Genomic DNA, 19,152 nt, shown 5'->3' with positions numbered 1-19,152 from the left:
TCTTTTGAATGATCCATAAAAATTAGATTCTGTCTTCATTCAGAGAACATATATTAAGCCTCCCATGTGCAAAGTTCTGTGCAGGGAATACAGAAACTAATAAAACAGTCTGCTTGAATAGCCTATTAAAATAATTCTGGATGAATGGGCATTTTCTGGTTAGAGATACCAATCGCCATCAATCTAGTTCCCACTTTTCCAATTCCTTCTGTCACTTTTTTTTTGACTGTCCACAAAAGCTGTTTAAAAGTGTGCGTGACAATATGTACTATGTATTCGTATATATGTATATTATATATGCACACACACGAATGTATATGTATTTTTTGTGCATATATATGTATATTTTTCTTTTGCAACTGTTTCTGAAAATCTAGTACAAAGGCATATCCATTTTCTTTTATGCTTATTAAAATCCTATTTAAATTATTCTCTTTATTAAATATCTATGAGAGTTGAATAAAACATGGTTATATATTATTAATTCACTTTTGATTATACTGTGGCACTAATGTCATTAAGAGGAATTGATGTCACCCTTAAGGCCAAAATTTCTGCTAATTACTGAAGGATTTAAAACCATTTGGTTGTTGTCAGAATTCAAAAAGCGGGATCTTTATTAAAATTATGGTAATCTTAAAACTGTTTTTCTTGTTAAAATTAATCAACTTAGATTATAGGTATGATGGGGGGAAAAGTAAAATATTTGGGATATTGAATAGCCTAGAATTAGAAAAGCAAATAATTAAAAAATGTAGGCAGTTTATAAACAAATAGATAAATGAAGAGTTCTAGCAATCGATAATCCATTCTTCCTCCTTCTTCCCTTCAGAGCCTTGGGCTCCTACTCTTAGTCAGGTGATCCAGAGACAATGTTAGCAATGTTTGCCTAAACAAACAAGAACCTGCCTAGTCTAGGGACTAGTGAAAGGCTTCATGATGGTCATGAATGCTACAATGTTTCATTAAGCACAATTTTTAGTGTAGCCTAACTGATGCCCTTTAACTATCAGATATTTTGTCAAGTTCATTATGGAGCTAACTGACCTGTTGACCATAGGCTCTCCAATCCTGTTTTCTGGCCCCTGAAAAATTACTGTTGTAATATATATGGGCAGAGCTTGAATTTTTTTTTTTTATTATTCATTTCTTTGAAAAAATGGAACACCCCCTAGACTATAGCTGCTTAGGTAAAAAATCCCAAATTGTTAAATGAGAGATATTGGTAGAAAAAGGAACTGTTTTATATGTAAAATTTGTTCATTTGGGGTTGATTAGAACAATATCAAATAAGTGAAGAGGAAGTAATGTGTTAATATATCCCAATTCATCTTGGACGGTTTTTAATGAGAACTTTGGAGTTGGAATCTGACTAGACCTAGATTCAAATTCTGGCCCAACTACTTTAGTAACTTCGTAACCTTGGGTAAGTTATTTAAATTTTCTGCAGCTCATTAAGAGTAGGGAAAATGAGCTACTGTGAGCTACCATTTTTTTAATGAGTAGCTTGTTTTCCCTACTTTTAGTATAAAGGAAATTATATTAGTACCTATTTCATTGGATTGTTTTAAGGATCAAATGACATACTGTATGTCAACTTCTTAGCAAGTACCTGATACATAGGGGCTATTCAATCAATAAATGGTAGCTGTTATTTTTATCTTTCTAAAATTAGGTGTTCCAAAATAATTTTAACGGCAAACAGCAAAATCTGATGGCATTGCTACCTAAACAGTAAAATACCAAAAGCAATTACTGTGGCGCTGAAAGAACCTTTGTGATCATAGTTTTGAACCAGCCTTTAAGTTGATTTCTCAGTCCTTTATCTTTGCTGACCTTAGAAAGATTTTTACAAATATATGCATATCTTCCATGATATAGAGTGGTCCTGACCTAGTGCCGTCGAGTCGAATAGAGTGGTAGTGAAACAAAATTCAGTATATTCCATAGTCAGATGATTGGCAGTAGTGACAGATTATTTCTCTAAATAATCTTGTCATTGTGAGTTAAATGACACGTTTTCATTTTCCTTTCTTTCTGCTTTTCTAATAATTTTCAGATCTCTGGTGGAAGAGGAAGACCAACACATGAAATTATCCCTTGGAAGCAGCGAAATGGGCCTCTCATCCCATTTGCAGTCTTCCAAGGCAGGAGCTACACGGATCTTTACCAGCAATACCCATAGTTCTGTGGTGTTACAGGTAATCCCAGCTTTCTTTTTGTACTATTTATATAGCTTTAAAACCCAGCAGGGAAGAAATTTTGAGGGGGAACTTCATACCTTCCTGATGTTTACAAAAAAAGTCCCCAGAGCTCATTCATTGTTTCGTTTATATAAGGGAGATCTTCATATTATGCCACTTTCTTACGGACTACCCTATCTGGCAACATTCACTTTCCATTACATAGCTGCCAAGGTAAGTATCACAGGGTTCCAACACTAAATTTTCTACTTCCTCACTCACAATTTATTTTACTATCACCTTTAGCATACTTCTGTTGTCTCAACCCCTATCGGCAATAGTAGTAGGTGTGGGAGTAGGGGTGAGGACTGCTGGATGCAAACACACTGTTATATGCAAGAAGTAATGACAAAACTGTAGAAAGCCAAAAGAACTCAAATAGCACAACAATTTGGAGCTATTTAGCATAGGGAGCCCTGGTGGTGCCGTGGTTAAGTATTCAACTGCTAACCAAAAAGGTCAGCGGTTCGAATCTACCAGCCGCTCTCTTGGAAACCGTATGGGAAAGTTCTACTTTGACATATAGAGTTGCTGTGAGTTGGAATCAACGCAACCGCAATGGGTTTTTGGGTTTGGTAGCATAGGGATAGGGAGCTCTGGTGGTACAATGATGAAGCACTCGGCTGCTAACCGAAAAGTTGGTAGTTTGAACCCACCCAATGGCTCTGCAGGAGAAAGACCTGGTGATCTGCTTCTGTAAAGATTACAGCCAAGAAAACCCTATGGGGCAGTTCTGCTCTGTCACGTGGAGTCACTATGAGTTGGAATGAACTTGACAGCACACAACGATAGCAACAGCATGGGGATAAGTAGCCCATGTACTCCTAACCTCTTTGTACATTCTCTGGCCTCAGTGGGCGTTACTGAATTAGAGCACAATATAATACTGAATATCCAGAAATAGTGGTATTATTTTAGTGTTCTCTGCTCAGTAATATGGAAACCCTGGTGGTGTAGTGGTTAACTGCTACAGCTGCTAACCAAAGGGTCAGCTGTTTGAATCTGCCAGGTGCTCCTTGGAAACTCTACGGGGCAGTTCTACTCTGTCCTATAGGGTCGCTATGAGTCGGAATCGACTTGATGGCACTGGGTTTTTTTTTGTTTTGGCTCAGTAACATAAGGAAGATATATCTTTCTAAGTATATGTGTTTCCAAAAAAAAAAAAAAAAAATCTCCGCAAATGGATTTCATGCATACCCCCAGTCAAGAACCATTACAGTAACAGGCCTTTGACAAACCTAATGGTGCTTCAATAGTTCAAAAATGAAGCAGTGATCTTTCAGGGCCAAAAACTCTTTCATGTTCATGTAGAAACAAAAATATCACAGCATGACTTGACAATCTTACACTCATGGACCTTAAAAATGCTGTCACTAGGAAATGCAAAGGGTTATTGCTGATGACTGCCTCCAGAGCTTGTTCCTTTTGTGCAGGACACCTTCCTGCTCTCAAGTCAAATCAGCAGTTATTAATTAAGCACCTCCTGTGGGTCCAGCTGTCAGTTAGGCTGTTATGGGAGAAGAGGCTTAGACTTGCTGTGTGGCCTTGGTGTGTCATATGATTTCTTTGGGCCTATTTTCCTTAACTCCTAAGTGATACTCTTGATTAGAAGAACTCTGAATTACCTACTAGCTCTGATCTGTGATTCAGCAAAATCCCATTTTTCCTATCTCTCACAGTTTCTAATGGGAGCCGGGTTCTAAGGATGGCTGCCCATTGTCTGTGTGGGTATCATCAGAACAGAAATGTGAAAGTCAGAGAGGAAAAGCTTTCCACCTCCTTCTTGTTATTGTTAGTTGCTGTCGAGTTGATTCCAACTTATGGTGACCCCATGTGTGCAGAGTAGTACTATTCCATAGGGTTTTCTTCTCTCTTTTTTTTCCAATAATATTTTATTGTGCTTTGGGTGAAAGTTTACACAGCAGCTTAGGTTCCCATTCAACAGTTCTACACAGATTTGTTCATTGACACTGGTCACATTCTTCATAATGTATGAACATTCTCATAATGTATGTTCTGGTTGTTCTGTTTCCATTAATCAAGTTTCCCTGCCCCCTTACATTTTCATCTTTGTTTTAAAGTAATTGTTGATTATTTGGTCTCACATAGGTGATTTTTTAAAGGAGCACAGACTTACAGGTGATATTCATTATTTTGTAAGCCAATCTGTTATTTAGCTGCAAGGTGACCTCAAGGGTTAATTTTGGTTCAAGGTTTAAATAGTATTTCATCAAGGCAATAGTCTTGGAGAGGCCTTCGGTCTCAACCAGTCCAGGAGGTCTGTTTTTATTTGTTTGTTTTAGAAATTTGAGCTTTTATTCCACATTGTTCTCCCATTCTATCAGGATCCATCTACTGTGGCCTTGATTAGAATGATCAGTAGTGGTAGCCAGAAACAATCTGGTTCTTCTACTCTCAGCGTAGATGAGGCCAGGGTTCATGTTCCATAGAGTTTTTCACAACTGTGACATTTCAGAGGCAGATCACCAGGTCTGTCTTCTGAGACATCTCTGCGTGGGTTCGAATCATCAATCTTTCATTAGTAGTCGACTGCTTCACCATTTGTGCCACCCAGGGGCTCCCCTGGTATCGTAATACTAGGTATATGTTTTAATTGTTGGTTGTCAAGGTGATGACAGAAGAGATTAAGGGGTCAAACAGATAGAAAAAACATGAGAGGAGGAAGTTTTTGTATGTAAAAATGCTCTTTCTACAGAAAAATTTAAAATAAAAGAAAAATACAGAGACCCCCTTGCCCCTTCAGTGCCAATCAATAGTTGTGTGTCACAGCCAATTATTATAGTACTGCTAATTTTAAAAAATCTTCTTTAAACCAAAGAATGAAAGCCACTGCAGTATAGCGAGAGAGATAGGGAACGAGAGAGATAGGAAACGGTAGTTCTCAAATTGTAGCATGCTTCAGAATCACAAGGAGTATTTGTTAAGACACTGAGCACTGGGCCCCAACCTCAGTGTTTCTTCATCAAAAACTCTGGGTGTGGGGCCAGAGAATTTGCATTTCTAACATTCCCAGGTGATGTTGCAGGTCCAGGGAAAACACTTTGAGAGCCACTGTCCTCCTTCTACCAAGACAGATGGCCCCTCTATTTCTCTTTGTATATGTTATATTGAATTATATATAATTTGTTATAACAGGAAACATTGGAAGTAGCTTAAATATCTATCAATAAGGAAATAAGGGTGTATCAATGCTATGCAATACTGTGATGTTATTACAAAGAGTGAGATTCATCTGTATGTATTGAATGAGAGGCACTCTAAGATGTATGAAATGAAAAATAGTAACAGGGCAAATATGGCATATCCATACAATGGAATGTTATTGTCCATGAAAAGGAAAGAAGTGCTGATACATGCTACAATGTGGATAAACCATGAAAACATTATGCTAAGTGAAAAAAATCAGTCACAAAAGGCCATATGTTATATGATTTCATTCATATGAAATGTTCAGGTGAAGGTGCGAGATAGGAGGGTGATAGCTAAAGGGTACGGGCTTCTTTTTAGGGGTGATGAAAATGTTCTAAAATTGACTGTGCAGATGGTTCCAAAACTTTGTGAATATACTAAAACCATGGAATTGTACACATTAAATGGGTGAATTGTATGGTATGTGCATTATGTCTCAATAAAGCTTTTTTTTTTTAAGTATCAGGGAAATTTGCATAGTGTAATCCATCTATTTGTAGAAAGATTATGCATTATATATACATATACATCAGTATAAATGCATAGAAAATGGTCTAAAAACATTAGGGAAGCTTGTGAATGAAGTCTTTCACTTTTGCTCTGTATAATCCTATTTTTTTTTTTGACAATGGAGATATTTTTGCATATAATTTGTATAATTTAAATGTATAATACTTGAAATAGCAAGTGTACCTGGGTCTGAGCGCCTTTTCACTGTTACGTTTTAGCTCAGACTCTGCTGGTCCAGGCTGGAGGTAGGAGCACAATGATGTGAAAGTCATCTGAAAGTTTGCATTACCTGAAGATGATATTTCTTCAACTGGTTTTTTATAATATTTTCTGTGGTGACATATTGCTATTGAAAAACCTTGTATGCTCTGTTTTAAAAGTGGGTTTAAAATTATGTTCTCAAATACTGAGATTTTATGTCCAAGTACTAACAGTGTTTTTGTGTCTAATCTTAGGTGTGTGGTTGTCAAGGGAACAAGCCAGAGAAGTGTTTAATGTGTAAATGTTATCATTGTTTTAAAATTAGCAATAGCTCCAACTCCAGCTTCAAAAGGCATTGAATGTAGCTGGCTGGGGAACAGATCATTGGGGAGAAACTGTTTTAACAGTTCGCACTCTGCACGATTACCCACTGGGTAACTGTAGTGGGAAGGATGTGGGTTTTGGCCAAAACTGGAGTCCTACTTTTGCCACTTACCAGCTAATTATGTGACTTTGGGAAAGTCACCTATCCTCTCTGGGCCAGCCTCTTTATCTGTAATCTGGGCAAGAGATGTGAGGATTAAATGCGACATTTTATAGGAAAGCAAGGTAGATAACAAAAATTCATTTCTTTTTCTTCCACTCCAGCCAAAACAAAGAAGGTGTCAGAGAAAATGTAGGCAATCAGAAATGATGGGTGTGTCAAATAAGGCATCCGTCTGGTTGGCTGGAACTGCTCTAACAGATTAGTCATTTCCATTAAATAGGTTCCAGCAAACTAGGCTGTCAAAGAAAGATGCCTAGAAAGACTTTTGATACCTAATAGGCTTAGATTCCTAGAGCCCTGAACAAACCCTGGGAGAATCCATGATGGAGTTAGCAGTGTAAATTTCTTTTACTCAAGTAGGTAAGATCAACCAGGTTAGTTTAAGTAGTTATTGGTAAGATTAAGGATATTTTATTTCCCCCACTCCACTATTACCACTACAGTTGTGGTTACATCTCATGGAAACCTTTAACCCTTGACTCCTATTAGGTCAGTTTAGCAGCTTTCTTTCACTATCCTATTCTGTGATAATTCATTAAATCATACCCGTGCTAGCACCTTCAGTTATTTAAACAGCATTGTTAAGATATACTTGGTGGCACAGTGGTTAAGAGCTACTGCTGCTAACCAAAAGGTTAGCAGTTAGAATCTATCAGCCATTCCTTGGAAACCCTATGGGGCAGTTCTACTCTGTCCTGTGAGATCACTATGAGTAGGAATCAACTTGATGGCAGGGGTTATGGGTTTTTCACATACTATATAATTCACCTATTTAAAGTGTACAATTCAATGGTTTTAGTATATTTACAGAGTTGTACAACCATCACCACAATCAATTTAAGAACATTTTCATTACCCCCAAAAGAAAACCCATACCCTTTAGCTGTCATTCCCCTATCTTCCTGTCCTCTCCCCCAAGCCCTGAGAAACCACTAATGTACTTTCTGTCTCTATAGATTTCTGTATTCTGGCTCCTGATATGAATGGAATTATATAATTGTATAATATGTGGTCTTTTGTGTTGCTTTGCTTTCAGTTAGCATAATACTTTCAAGGTTCATCCATATGGTAGCATGTATTAGTATTTCATTCCTTTTGATGGCTAAATAATATTCCATTATGTGATATTAACACATTTTGATGGACATCAGTTGATGGACATTTGGATTGTTTTCACTTTTTGGCTACTATGAATAATGCTGCTGTGAACATTTGTGTACAAGTTTTCATGTGGACATATGTTTTCAGTTCTCTTGGATATATACCTAGGAGTAGAATTGCTGTATCATATGGTAATTTTATGTTTAATCTTTTGAGTAACTGCTGGACTGTTTTCCAAAGTGGCTGCACCATTTTACATCCCCATCAGTAGTATATGAGGGTTCTAATTTCTCCACATCCTCACCAACACTTGTTATTTGCCATTTTAAAAAATTATACTTGAACAGTAATGACAGAAGACCAGACAAGTTGTGGAATGACATCAAGGATGTCATACCTGAAGAAAGCAAGAGGTCATTAAAAAGACAGGAAAGAAAGAAAAGACCAAAATAGATGTCAGAAGAGACTCTGAAACTTGTTCTTGAACATCGAGTAGCTAAAGCGAAAGAAAGAAATGATGAAATGAAAGAGCTGAACAGAAGATTTCAAAGGGTGGCTTGAGAAGACAAAGTATTGTAACGACATGTGCAAAGAGCTGGAGATGGAAAACCAAAAGGAAAGAACACGCTCGGCATTTCTCAAGCTGAAAGAACTGAAGAAAAAAATTAAGTCCTGAGTTGCAGTAGTGAAGGATTCTACAGAGAAAATATTAGACACAGGGAGCATCAAAAGAAGATGGAAGCAATGCATAGAGTCACTATACCAAAAAGAATTTGTCCGTGTTCAACCGTTTGGGGAGGTAGCATATGATCAGGAACTGATGGTACTAAAGAAAGAAGTCCAAGCTGATCTGAAGTCATTGGCGAAAAACAAGGCTCCGGGAATTGACGGAATATCAACTGAGATGTTTCAACAAATGGATGCAGCCATGGAAGCGTCACTTGTCTATGCCAAGAAATTTGAAAGACAGCCACTTGGCCAACTGACTGGAAGAGATCCGTATTTATACCTATTCCCAAGAAGGGTGATCCAACTGAATACAGAAATTATTGAACAATATCATTAATGTCACATGCAAGTAAAATTTTGCTGAAGATCATTCAAAAGCAATTGCAGCAGTACATTGACAGGGAACTGCCAGAAATTGAAGCCGGATTCAGAAGAGGACATGGAGCGAGGGATATCATTTGCTGATGTCAGATGGATCCTGGCTGAAAGCAGATAATACCAGAAGGATGTTTACCTGTGTTTTATTGACTATGCAAAGGCATCTGACTGTGTGGATCATAACAAATTATGAATAACTTTGTGAAGAATGGGAATTCCAGAAGACTTAATTATGCTCATGAGGAACCTGTACACAGATCAAGAAGCAGTCATTCAGACAGAACAAGGGGATACTCTGAAAGTCAGGAAAGATGTGTGTCAGGGTTGTATCCTTTCATCATACCTATTCAACTTGTATGCTGAGCAAATAATTTGAGAAGCTGGATTCTATGAAGAACTGGGCATCAAGATTGGAGGAAGACTCATTAACAACCTGCAGATGACACAACCTTGCTCGCTGAAAGTGAAGACGACTGGAAGCACTTACTGATGAAGATCAAATAACACAGCCTTCAGTATGGCTAACACCTCAACATAAAGAAAACAAAAATCCTCACAACTGGACCAATAAGCAATGTCATGATAAACGGAAAAAAGATTGAAGTTGTCAAAGATTTCATTTTACTTGGATCCACAAGCAACACCCATAGAAGCAGCAGTCAAGCAATCAAAAGACACATTGCATTAGTCAAATCTGCTGCAAAGGACCTCTTTAAAATGATAAAAAGCAAAGGTATTACTTTAAGGACTAAGGTGCGCCTGACTCAAGCTATGGTGTTTTCAGTTGCCTCCTATGCACGTGAAAACTGGATGATGAACAAAGAAGAGCAAAGAAGAACTGATGCCTTTAAATTGTGGCGTTGCAAAAGAATGTTGAATATACTATGGACTGCCAAAAGAATGAACAAATCTGTCTTGGAAGTACAACCAGAATGTTCCTTAGAAGCAAGGATGGCGAGACTACGTCTCACATACTTGGGACATGTCATCAGGAGGGATCAGTCCCTGGAGAAGCACTTCATGTTCGGTAGAGGGTCAGTGAAAAAGAGGAAGCCCCTCAATGAGATAGACTGACACAGTGGCTTCAACAATGGGTTCAAGCATAACAACGATTGTCAGGATGGTGCAAGTCCGAGCAGTGTTTCATTTTGTTATACATAGGGTCGTTATGAGTTGGATCTTACTCGACAGCGCCTAACAACAACGACTAAGGACATTGAGCATCTTTTCATGTGGTTATTGGCTGTTTCCATATCCTGTTTGGAGAAATGTCTTTTCAGATTTTTTGCCCATTTTTAAATTGACTTATCTTTTTACTACTGAGTTGTGAGAGTTCTTTATAGGTTCTAGATATAAGTCCTTCAAATATATAATTTTCAAATATTTTCTCCAAGAGCTTTCAGTTTTATGGTCCCTAGGACAGACCGTAGAACAGACCAAAACCAAACCAAATCCAGTGCCATCGAGTTGATTCCGACTCATATTGACCCTGTAGGACAGAGTAGAACTGCCCCATAGAGTTTCCAAGGAGCCCCTGGCGGATTCGAACTGCCGAGCCTTTGGTTAGCAGCCGTAGCACTTAACCACTACACCACCAGGGTTTCCCTAGAACAGATAGCTATGGAACATGCCTGGAAGACTTCTGGTTGTTCACTATTCCTTATGCATATATTGCTCTTTCTCACTTCATTGTGTTTGCACATGCCCGTTCCCTTTCCCTGGGTTGCCTCTCTTTTACTTGTTCTGTCTGGTAAATTCCTATTTATTCACAATGACGCATCTTAAATGATACCTCCTCTATAAAACTTTCCTTGACCCAGGCAGGGTTAGTGGCTTCTTCTATTCACACCTCTTATCCTTTATTAGCATCACTTAGCAGTGAGAGTCTCTAGTTCTAGAATCTAATTTGTCGTTTTTGTATGCCTAGAATTTGGAGCTGGGGCCGATGATGAATGCTTAATAAATTTCTACTATTATCATCATTATTAAAAGAGATAATATAGGTAAAGGCCTTAGTGCTCTGCCTGGCACAGAGGGAGTACTCAATGCATTTTACCGTTCTTATTATTGCTTATGGAATAAATTAATTTGGACAGCAGCTTATAAATCACTTTCATATACACCTGCCTCATTTGATATTTGAAATAATCCTGTGAGATAGAAAAGGCTAGGATTATCATCTCCAGTTTATGGAAGGTCAGGAGATTAGAAGGTTTCTCCAAGGTCACATAGCCACTACACAAACTACACTACAAAAACTAGGACTTGAACCCAGGCTTTCTGATTGTGGATTTGTATTTGTTTGAACCTTGCAATAAACTATACTCTCTTTTTTAAAATATAGTGTCTACAAATATTAAGTGTTCATTGGCTATTAAATATAAATCATGTATTAACAAAGGCTAAAGGATAATTTAGCATGAATTACCTAGTGGAGATGTTATGGTTAATAGAAAGAATAGAATTTTGAAGAATATCTTCCTGTCTGCCTACCCTTCTTCTCCTCTGCCAAAAAGGGGAGGGGGGTGGCGGGGGAACAGAAAAATTGCCAGCTGCCAAATGGAAGCATCCCTGTTAGAACATGGAACTAGAGTTCCATGCTTCAGCTGGTGGCAGTGTCTATTAATTGTAGGCTGCTTTCCCAGGTGGAAACAAATCACTTCCGGAGTGTTGGCTGTGCTTACTCAAACCTACAGAGCTTGAAAATGCCTCCCTGCTAAGAATGTCTAGGCTCCTAATTGGCATTTTCTCATCTTAAGATCAGTGCCTGTCAGCTGCTCCTGCCATGTTTTATTCCATTTTATTTATTCATTTTCTCCATCCATTTTTAATTCTAAAGGCAGTGAAAGATATCATCTAATACCCTCAAGTTATTATTTAGGTAATAGAGTTTTAAAGAAGTTTGTTATTCCAAGAGCCCATACAATTTAATGTGTGTTGCCTTCCAGTGGGTTAACTTTATGAAGTGTTTATCCCAGGGTAAATGTTTGAGTTGCTGATCATGTCATGTTGATGAACTGTACCCTATTCTAAAACCTTATGATCATAATTTTAAAAATGTATTATCAACATAAAAATATAGGCATATTGATTTGAAGGTAACTTTTTATAAAAGGAAAACTCAAATAATATAGTTTATAAAAAAAACCTACTGCTCTCGAGTGAATTCTGACTTATAGTGACCCTATAGGGTAGAGTAGAACTGCCACAAAGGGTTTCCAAGGAGCGCCTGGCAGATTTGAACTGCTGACGTTTTGGTTAGCCGCTGTAGGTAGATTATAATAGTTTTTATTAAACTGAAAATTGCTCTTGCTTTTCAGTGTCCTGAGAATGCCAGCTAAGATATAGGAAAAGTAGTTTTGTTTTGTTTTTTAGTCTATAGTTTTTCTTGGGGCTAGTTCTAGGGGTACTCTTTCTTGAGGTACTCAGGTTAGGGTATATTAGATTTTCACTATATTTCCATTTGAGTGTGAATCTTTAGGTATAAATTGGAAGGCTGTTTTCCACCTTTTCTTTTTAGGTCACTTTGGCGTGTTACAACCCTGCTCTCTTAATTGAGTATTTTTGGTTATTTTAACATGTGTCAAAGTGGTAATCAGGATTAGGACATACCAACTGTGAGCGAAATATGAATGCAGAGTGTAATACATAGTTGCAGTATCTGATTGTTGCTAGTATGTAGTAATCAGTTGACTTTTGCATATTGGTCTTATGTCTTGCAACATTGGTAAACTTATTAGTTTGTAGGAGCTTTTTTCGGTAGATTCCATAGGGTTTTCTACAATCATTTTTGCCTATAAATAAAGACGGTTTTACTTCTTCCTTTCCAGTCTTTTCTTGCCTTATTGCACTGGCTAGAACCTCCAGAAAAATGTTGAATAGAAGTAGTGGAAGTGTACATTTTTGCCTTGTTTCTGACCTTAGGGGGAAAGCATTCAGTCTTTTCACCATCATGTATGATATTAGCTGTAGGTTTGAGGAAGTTCCCTTCTATTCCCAGTTTTCTGAGTTTTTTCTGTTTTTTTTTTAATCAGGAGTGAGTGATTTTATTAAAAGTTTTATTTTCACCTATTGAGATTATCTCATGGTTTTTCTTTTTTAGTCTGTTAATATGAACTATATTGATTGATTTTTGAATGCTAGAGCAATCTTGCGTTGCAGGAATAAATTTCACTTGGCTGTAATATATTTCCTTTTTATATATTGTTAGATTTAATTTGCTAAAATTTTGTTAAGAATTTCTGCATCTAAGTTCATGAGAGGTTTTGGTCTTAATTTTATTGGATTGTCTTTGTCTGGTTTTGATATTAGGGAAATGCTGGCCATATAGAATGAGTTGGGATATGCTCCCTCCTCATCAATTTTCTGAATGTGTTTGTGTAGAATTAGTATTATTTCTTTCAATTCATTGGTGAAATCATCTGATCCTAGAGTCTTTTTTTGAGAGGGAAGATTTCTTAATTCAAATCCAATTTTTTAATAGGCATGTGGCTATTCAGGTTATTTATTTCTTCTAGAGTAAACTTCAGTAGCTCATGCCTTTCAAGGAATTTGTCCATTTCAACTAAGTTGTCAAATTTATTGGCATATAAAATCCATTGTTGTCAAGTTGATTCCAACTCATAGTGACCTTATAAGGACAGAGTAGAACTGCCCCCATAGGGTTTTCAAGGAGTGGCTGGTGGATTCCAACTGCTGACCTGTTAACCACTACACTACCAGGGCTCCTATTGGCATACAGTTGTTCATATTTCCTTATCCTTTATTTTATTGTGGTAAAATATACATAACAAACATTTACCATTTCAGTCATTTTTGCATGTATACTTCAGTGGCATTATGTTCACCATGTTGTGCAGCCATCTCCACTATACATTTCCAAAATTTTTCATCACCCTTCACAGAAACTCTTGATTCCTTTAAGTGCCCCTTAAGCAATAACTCCTGTGTTCCTCCTCCCACCAGCCCTTGATAACCACTAATAAACTTTGGTCTCTATGATTTGCCTGTTCGAGATATTTCATACCAGTGGGATACTATAATATTCGTCCTTTTGTGTCTGACTTATTTCTCTTGTATGTATATACCACATTTTTGTTTATCCATACAAGAGAATATTATTTAGCCACAAAGAAAAATAAAGTTCTGATACATGCTACAACATAGATGAACCTTGAAAACATTATGCTCAGTGAAATAAGTCAATGAGTTGGAGTCAACTTGACAGCAATGGGTTTTATATGCTGATAAATTTTGGTTTTGTTGCTTTTTTCTCTATTTTTCTGTTTTCTAGTTCATTGATTTCTATTCTGATCTTTAGTATTTCCTTTCTTTTGCTTAATTTGGGATCAGTTTGCTCTTCCGTTTCTAGTTTCTTAAGATGGAAGCTGAGATCATTCACATGGAACTTTTCTCATATTCTTGTATAATCGTTTAAATTTCTCCCTAAGTACGGCATTAGCTGCATTCCACAATTTTTGGTATATTGTGTCTTCATTTTCATTTTATTCAAAATACTTCCTAGTTTCCCTTTTGATTTCTTCTTTGACCTGTGTGTTTTTTAGTTTCCAGGTATTTGGGGATTATTTATAATTTAATTACTGTGGTCACAGAACATGTCTTGTGTGACTGGAATCCTTTTAAATTTATTAAGACTAATTTTATGGCCCAGAATATGGTCTATCTTGGAAAATTCAGCTGTACTTGAAAAGCATTTGCAGTTTACTGTTGTCGAGTGAAATATTGTGTCAATTAGATTAAGAAGTGTTATTCAAGTCTTCTGTATCATTACTGATTTCTGTTTACTTTGTAAATCAATTACTGAGAGAACAATGTTGAACTGCCCATGCAATGGGGACTCACTGCAGAGAAACTACCACAGCTCCTCTGATCAAAGAGAAAGGTTTCTCTTCCTCAGAGTTTTAGGCATCTGTCGCCCCTCCCACCCCCCATTGTTGTCACTGTCACCGCTGCCACCACCACTGCCTTGGAATTGCCTGGGAGTTGGGGCTTATGAGAACAGATAAAAAGAAAATTGGGGGATTTTCTCCACCCTCTTTGAGCTTTAAAAATCTTCTTTCCTGTTCTTTGAGTCATAACTAGAGGGCTTTTTTTGGAGTTCTCTCTGCGCCCAGATGACTGCTCCCAGCTTTTAAGATGCCTTAAGTCCAGGCCAGGGTATACTGGAAGAAAAGGGGTAGGGGATTTGCTGCCAGTTGGGTGGTACTTTGCACCCTAGCTTTCTTCTCCAATCCTTCTGCTATCATTCTTTTTTTTTTTTTTTTTTTTCATTTAGTTTTAAGCTTTTGATAGGGGGAACCAGAGATGCATGTATTCTGGGGCTAACTTCTCACCATTACTGAGGCAAAATCCTTCTGAGTACTCTGCCTGTTGTTGTTGCTGTGTGCCTTGGAGTTGATTTCAACTCATAGCAACTCTGTAGAACAGAGGAGAATTTCCCATAGGGTTTCCAAGACTGTAGTATCTATGGAAGCAGACTGCCACATCTTTCTCCCATGGAGTGACTGGTGGATTCAACCGCCGACCTTTCGGTTAGCAGCCAAGTGCTTAAACATTGCACCACCAGGAGTCTCTGCACTGTGCCTAAGGCCCATAGAGTATAAGGTTTTCCACTCTCGTGGTTCGTATAGCAACTATGACAGCACTTGGTGAGCTTTGGAGATTGTTCCTTGTGCTCCTCTCGCATGGTTCCTTTCCCAGACACGTGCACTTGTCAGTATTCACCTTGAGGGGGACCATTTGCAGATCTCTGGAGTTCTGGCTCCGTGCAGATCTCTTTTCTCTTGTATTATGACAGAACGCTGGGCTTTGGCGGGCTTCCCACTGCCCGTGCCCCAGTCTGGAAATTCTCCAGGCAGTAAAGTGTGGCAGTCCTATGGCTTACATCGTTTGTTTCTCATCTCTCACAGATCTCTCTCCTTCATCCTGATGTGCAGTATCTTAAAGTGTTTTATATACATATATATATGTATATATATAGGTCTGGTTTTTAAGTTGTTTTGTTTGAGGAGGTAAGGTAAATCTAGTCCCTGTTACTCCATATTCGCTGGAAGCAGAAGTCTATGGTCTATAATTAAATACTAAATTGTGTGACCCAGACTAAAGGTGCCTAATTATTTTAGAGAGTTGGTTAGAGATAGCTTTACAAAGAAGATCGAGTTTGAACTAGACTTTGAAGAAGGGAGGGCATTCCATGTGAAAAAAAGTGGCATAAATAAAAATACTGGAAACAGAGGAAGGCTATTTTTTTTTCCACCCATGAGATAGCCTAGGGAACAACCCGATAGGATGGATCTTGAGCTCATAGGGAAACAATGAAAAATAAGGTAAAATAGTCGAGTTGAGGCCAGGTTAGAAAAGTCTTTGAAAACCAGGAGTTGTGATATAACACAGTAATAGAGAGCCATTAGAAGTTTTTAAACACTGAGAAGTGTGATATGATGAGAGCAGAGTTTAATTAATATCAGTATAAACTTTTATGTCCAACCTATATATCTCCTTCAACTTAAGTGGATCTGTTCCTTTTCTGTCCTCTGAACTAAATGAAGAGCAGCCTCATAAAAACATGGTTGGTATTGTTTTAATCAAATAAATTACATTTACTTAAGGAATGGCATAAAGCCATTCCTTACCCTTCTCTATTTCCTTAGCCTTCATTCATAAAACATATTTTCCCTTAATAATTTTTATTGCTCTTCTTAGGATGCATTTCTTTTTTTCTCCACTTCCTTTTCAAAATTAAACTGATCAAAACTCGATAGTGCTCTCATAAGTTCCTTCTGATGCAGAATATAGTGGAAAGATTTGCTCATCAGATTCCTTTTTAACACCTGACAGTATCAGTGTAGCGTTTCACAATAGCATCATATTTAATTTGACAGCTATTGACATGTGACCAACTTTTTATAAAAATTATTCCCTAGCTGTTCTGATTTCTTATATTTGAAAATCAAAAACCAAACCCAGTGCCGCCGAGTCAATTCCGACTCATAGCGACCCTATAGGTCAGAGTAGAACTGCCCCATAGAGTTTCCAAGGAGCACCTGGTGGATTTGAACTGCTGACCCTTTGGTTTGCAGCCATAGCACTTAACCGCTACGCCAGCAGGGTTTCCAGTATTACACTTGTGTAATTCCAGCTCATATTTGCTTCTGTTTTAATATGAAAATTTTTAAATTTATCGAACCCATTTAAAATGTTTTAGCCTTTCAGGGTATTGCAAAAATTCCTCCCTCTATTTAATAGCATTTGAAGTTTTGATACATTGGCTAAGTTTATTAAAGAGATGATAAAACCTTTTTTTAATATTCTCTTTTTCCCCAAAGGGATATGCAGGGGTTAAAAAAAAAAAAAAGATATGGAATAATTATAGAAGGGGGAATTGGGAAGGTTAGAGTAAAAATATTGAAGACAGACAACAAGCCCCTCTTAAATGGAACCCAAGGTCCAGAAGAAATAGAAAAATTTGTGAGAGATTTGATATGGGAATAAAAATTGATGCTAATCATTCTTGGAGAAAGAGAAGGAAGATATTATGTACAGTCTTGTTCTAAAATATGTGTATAGTGTATTAATATTTTTGAGAAGCCCTGCTGGCACAATGGTTAAAGTGCTTGGCTGGTAACTGAAAGGTTGGCAGTTTGAATCCGCCAGCTGCTCTGTGGGAGAAAGACGTGGCAGCTGGCTTCCATGAAGATTTACAGCCTTGGAAACGCTATGGGGCAATTCTTCTCTGTCCTGTAGGGTCGCTATGAGTTGGAATCAACTTGATGGCAATGGATTTGGTTTTGCTTTTTGGTATAAATATTTTTGGAATAAAAATATTTCTCTCTCTTGAGAGAGAGAAAGTGGCTGGATGAGATACTCTCTTTGAAATTCCATTTTTGTATATTCAAGCAGTTTCTTAAAAATTAAATTTTAAAAATTATTATTAAAAGATATTTAGACTGAGGTTTATTTTAAACACATGTATAGGATCAGTATTTCTAGAATTGCGTTCTTCAGTATGTTGTGCCTTTTGCTTCTTAAATCAATGAAGCATAACTTTTATAAATAAAAGTTTTTTTTTCTTTTTTTTTGGAGGTCATTAAAATATTTATTAAGAGGATAGAATAATCCTTGCTATGGGTTGTTGCATTACATTATTATATTATTAGAGAGAAATTTGTTTGCGTACCTTTATGATATTTATAACAAAATATTTCTATCTTTGAAACTACAGACTCAAATTTTCCAAAATCTTCATTCTGGGCCTCATTATTAAATTGTATTTTGTTCCTTTTTGGCATATTTCACCAGCCTATTGTAATTTTAAGTGTTTCATTCTCCCAAGGGATAACTGCCTATTTGTCATTGGTTAGGATCATCAAGGGAGTGGTTGCAAGAACTAATGAATGGTCATTCTTCTCACCAGAGTCCTGTCCCTCCCCTGAGCTGTGGGTGCTAGCCTATTAATCCTCCAGTAATCCTTTAGGTATTTGGGGACAATTAAGTCTCAATTAAGTTGGGACTCCCTGGGCTCCTTTTTACCAAAGATAATTAAATCCCAAACTTGAAACTTGAAAGATAATTTGTCAAGCAGCAGCTGTATACTGAGTATAGGGATGTCTAAGGCACAATCCCTACTTTCCAAAGAGATGGAATAATCTAGTTGATAGAAAGGAACTTCAATCTTGCAGTTCATGCAGATACTCTCTAACTTTCTTTCTCAGAAAAAAATATGATGTCTTGCTGTAAAGCACTATAAAAGGGCTATTAAAATATTTCCATTTATTATGATAGAGAGCATTAGATGGTCTAATATCTTAATTTTCCAGGTGGGAAAATGGAAGTGCACTTGGTAATTTTTTTTCAAAATAAGGTAAAAGTGAATGGTTGCATAAATGTTGTTGTTAGGTGCTGTCTAGTCAGGTCCGACTCATAGCGACCCTGTGTACAACAGAACAAAACACTACTCGGCCCTGTGCCGTACTCACAATCATTGCTATGTTTGAGCCCATTGTTGCAGCCACTGTGTCAGTCTATCTCATTGAGAGTCTTCCTCTTTTTCACTGGGTCTCTACTTTACCAAGCATGATGTCCTTCTCCAGGGACTAATCCCTTCTGATAACATTTCCAAAGTATGTGAGATGTAGTCTTGCCATCCTCACTTCTAAGTAGAATCCTGGCTGTACTTCTTCTAAGACAGATTTTTTCACTCTTTAGGCAGTGCAT

General features: G+C 37.3%; 1 protein-coding gene across 31 annotated transcripts in view; it reads left to right on the top strand.

Annotated features, from left to right (window-relative positions):
- The window catches only part of KLHL13 (kelch like family member 13), a 171,171-nt gene that overhangs the window by 128,387 nt on the left and 23,632 nt on the right, over nucleotides 1–19,152 (top strand). For all 31 annotated transcript variants that reach the window (XM_064278696.1, XM_064278697.1, XM_010594674.2 and 28 more), the window contains one exon: nucleotides 2,060–2,201. In XM_064278696.1, coding sequence (XP_064134766.1) covers nucleotides 2,060–2,201 — 142 coding nt within the window. The remainder of the gene's footprint in view (nucleotides 1–2,059; nucleotides 2,202–19,152) is intronic.

This window comes from Loxodonta africana, chromosome X (genome assembly GCF_030014295.1).
Source record: "Loxodonta africana isolate mLoxAfr1 chromosome X, mLoxAfr1.hap2, whole genome shotgun sequence".
Lineage (NCBI taxonomy): Eukaryota > Metazoa > Chordata > Mammalia > Proboscidea > Elephantidae > Loxodonta > Loxodonta africana.
Note: the sequence above shows the minus strand (reverse complement) of the source record. Positions and strands in the feature narration are given on the sequence as shown.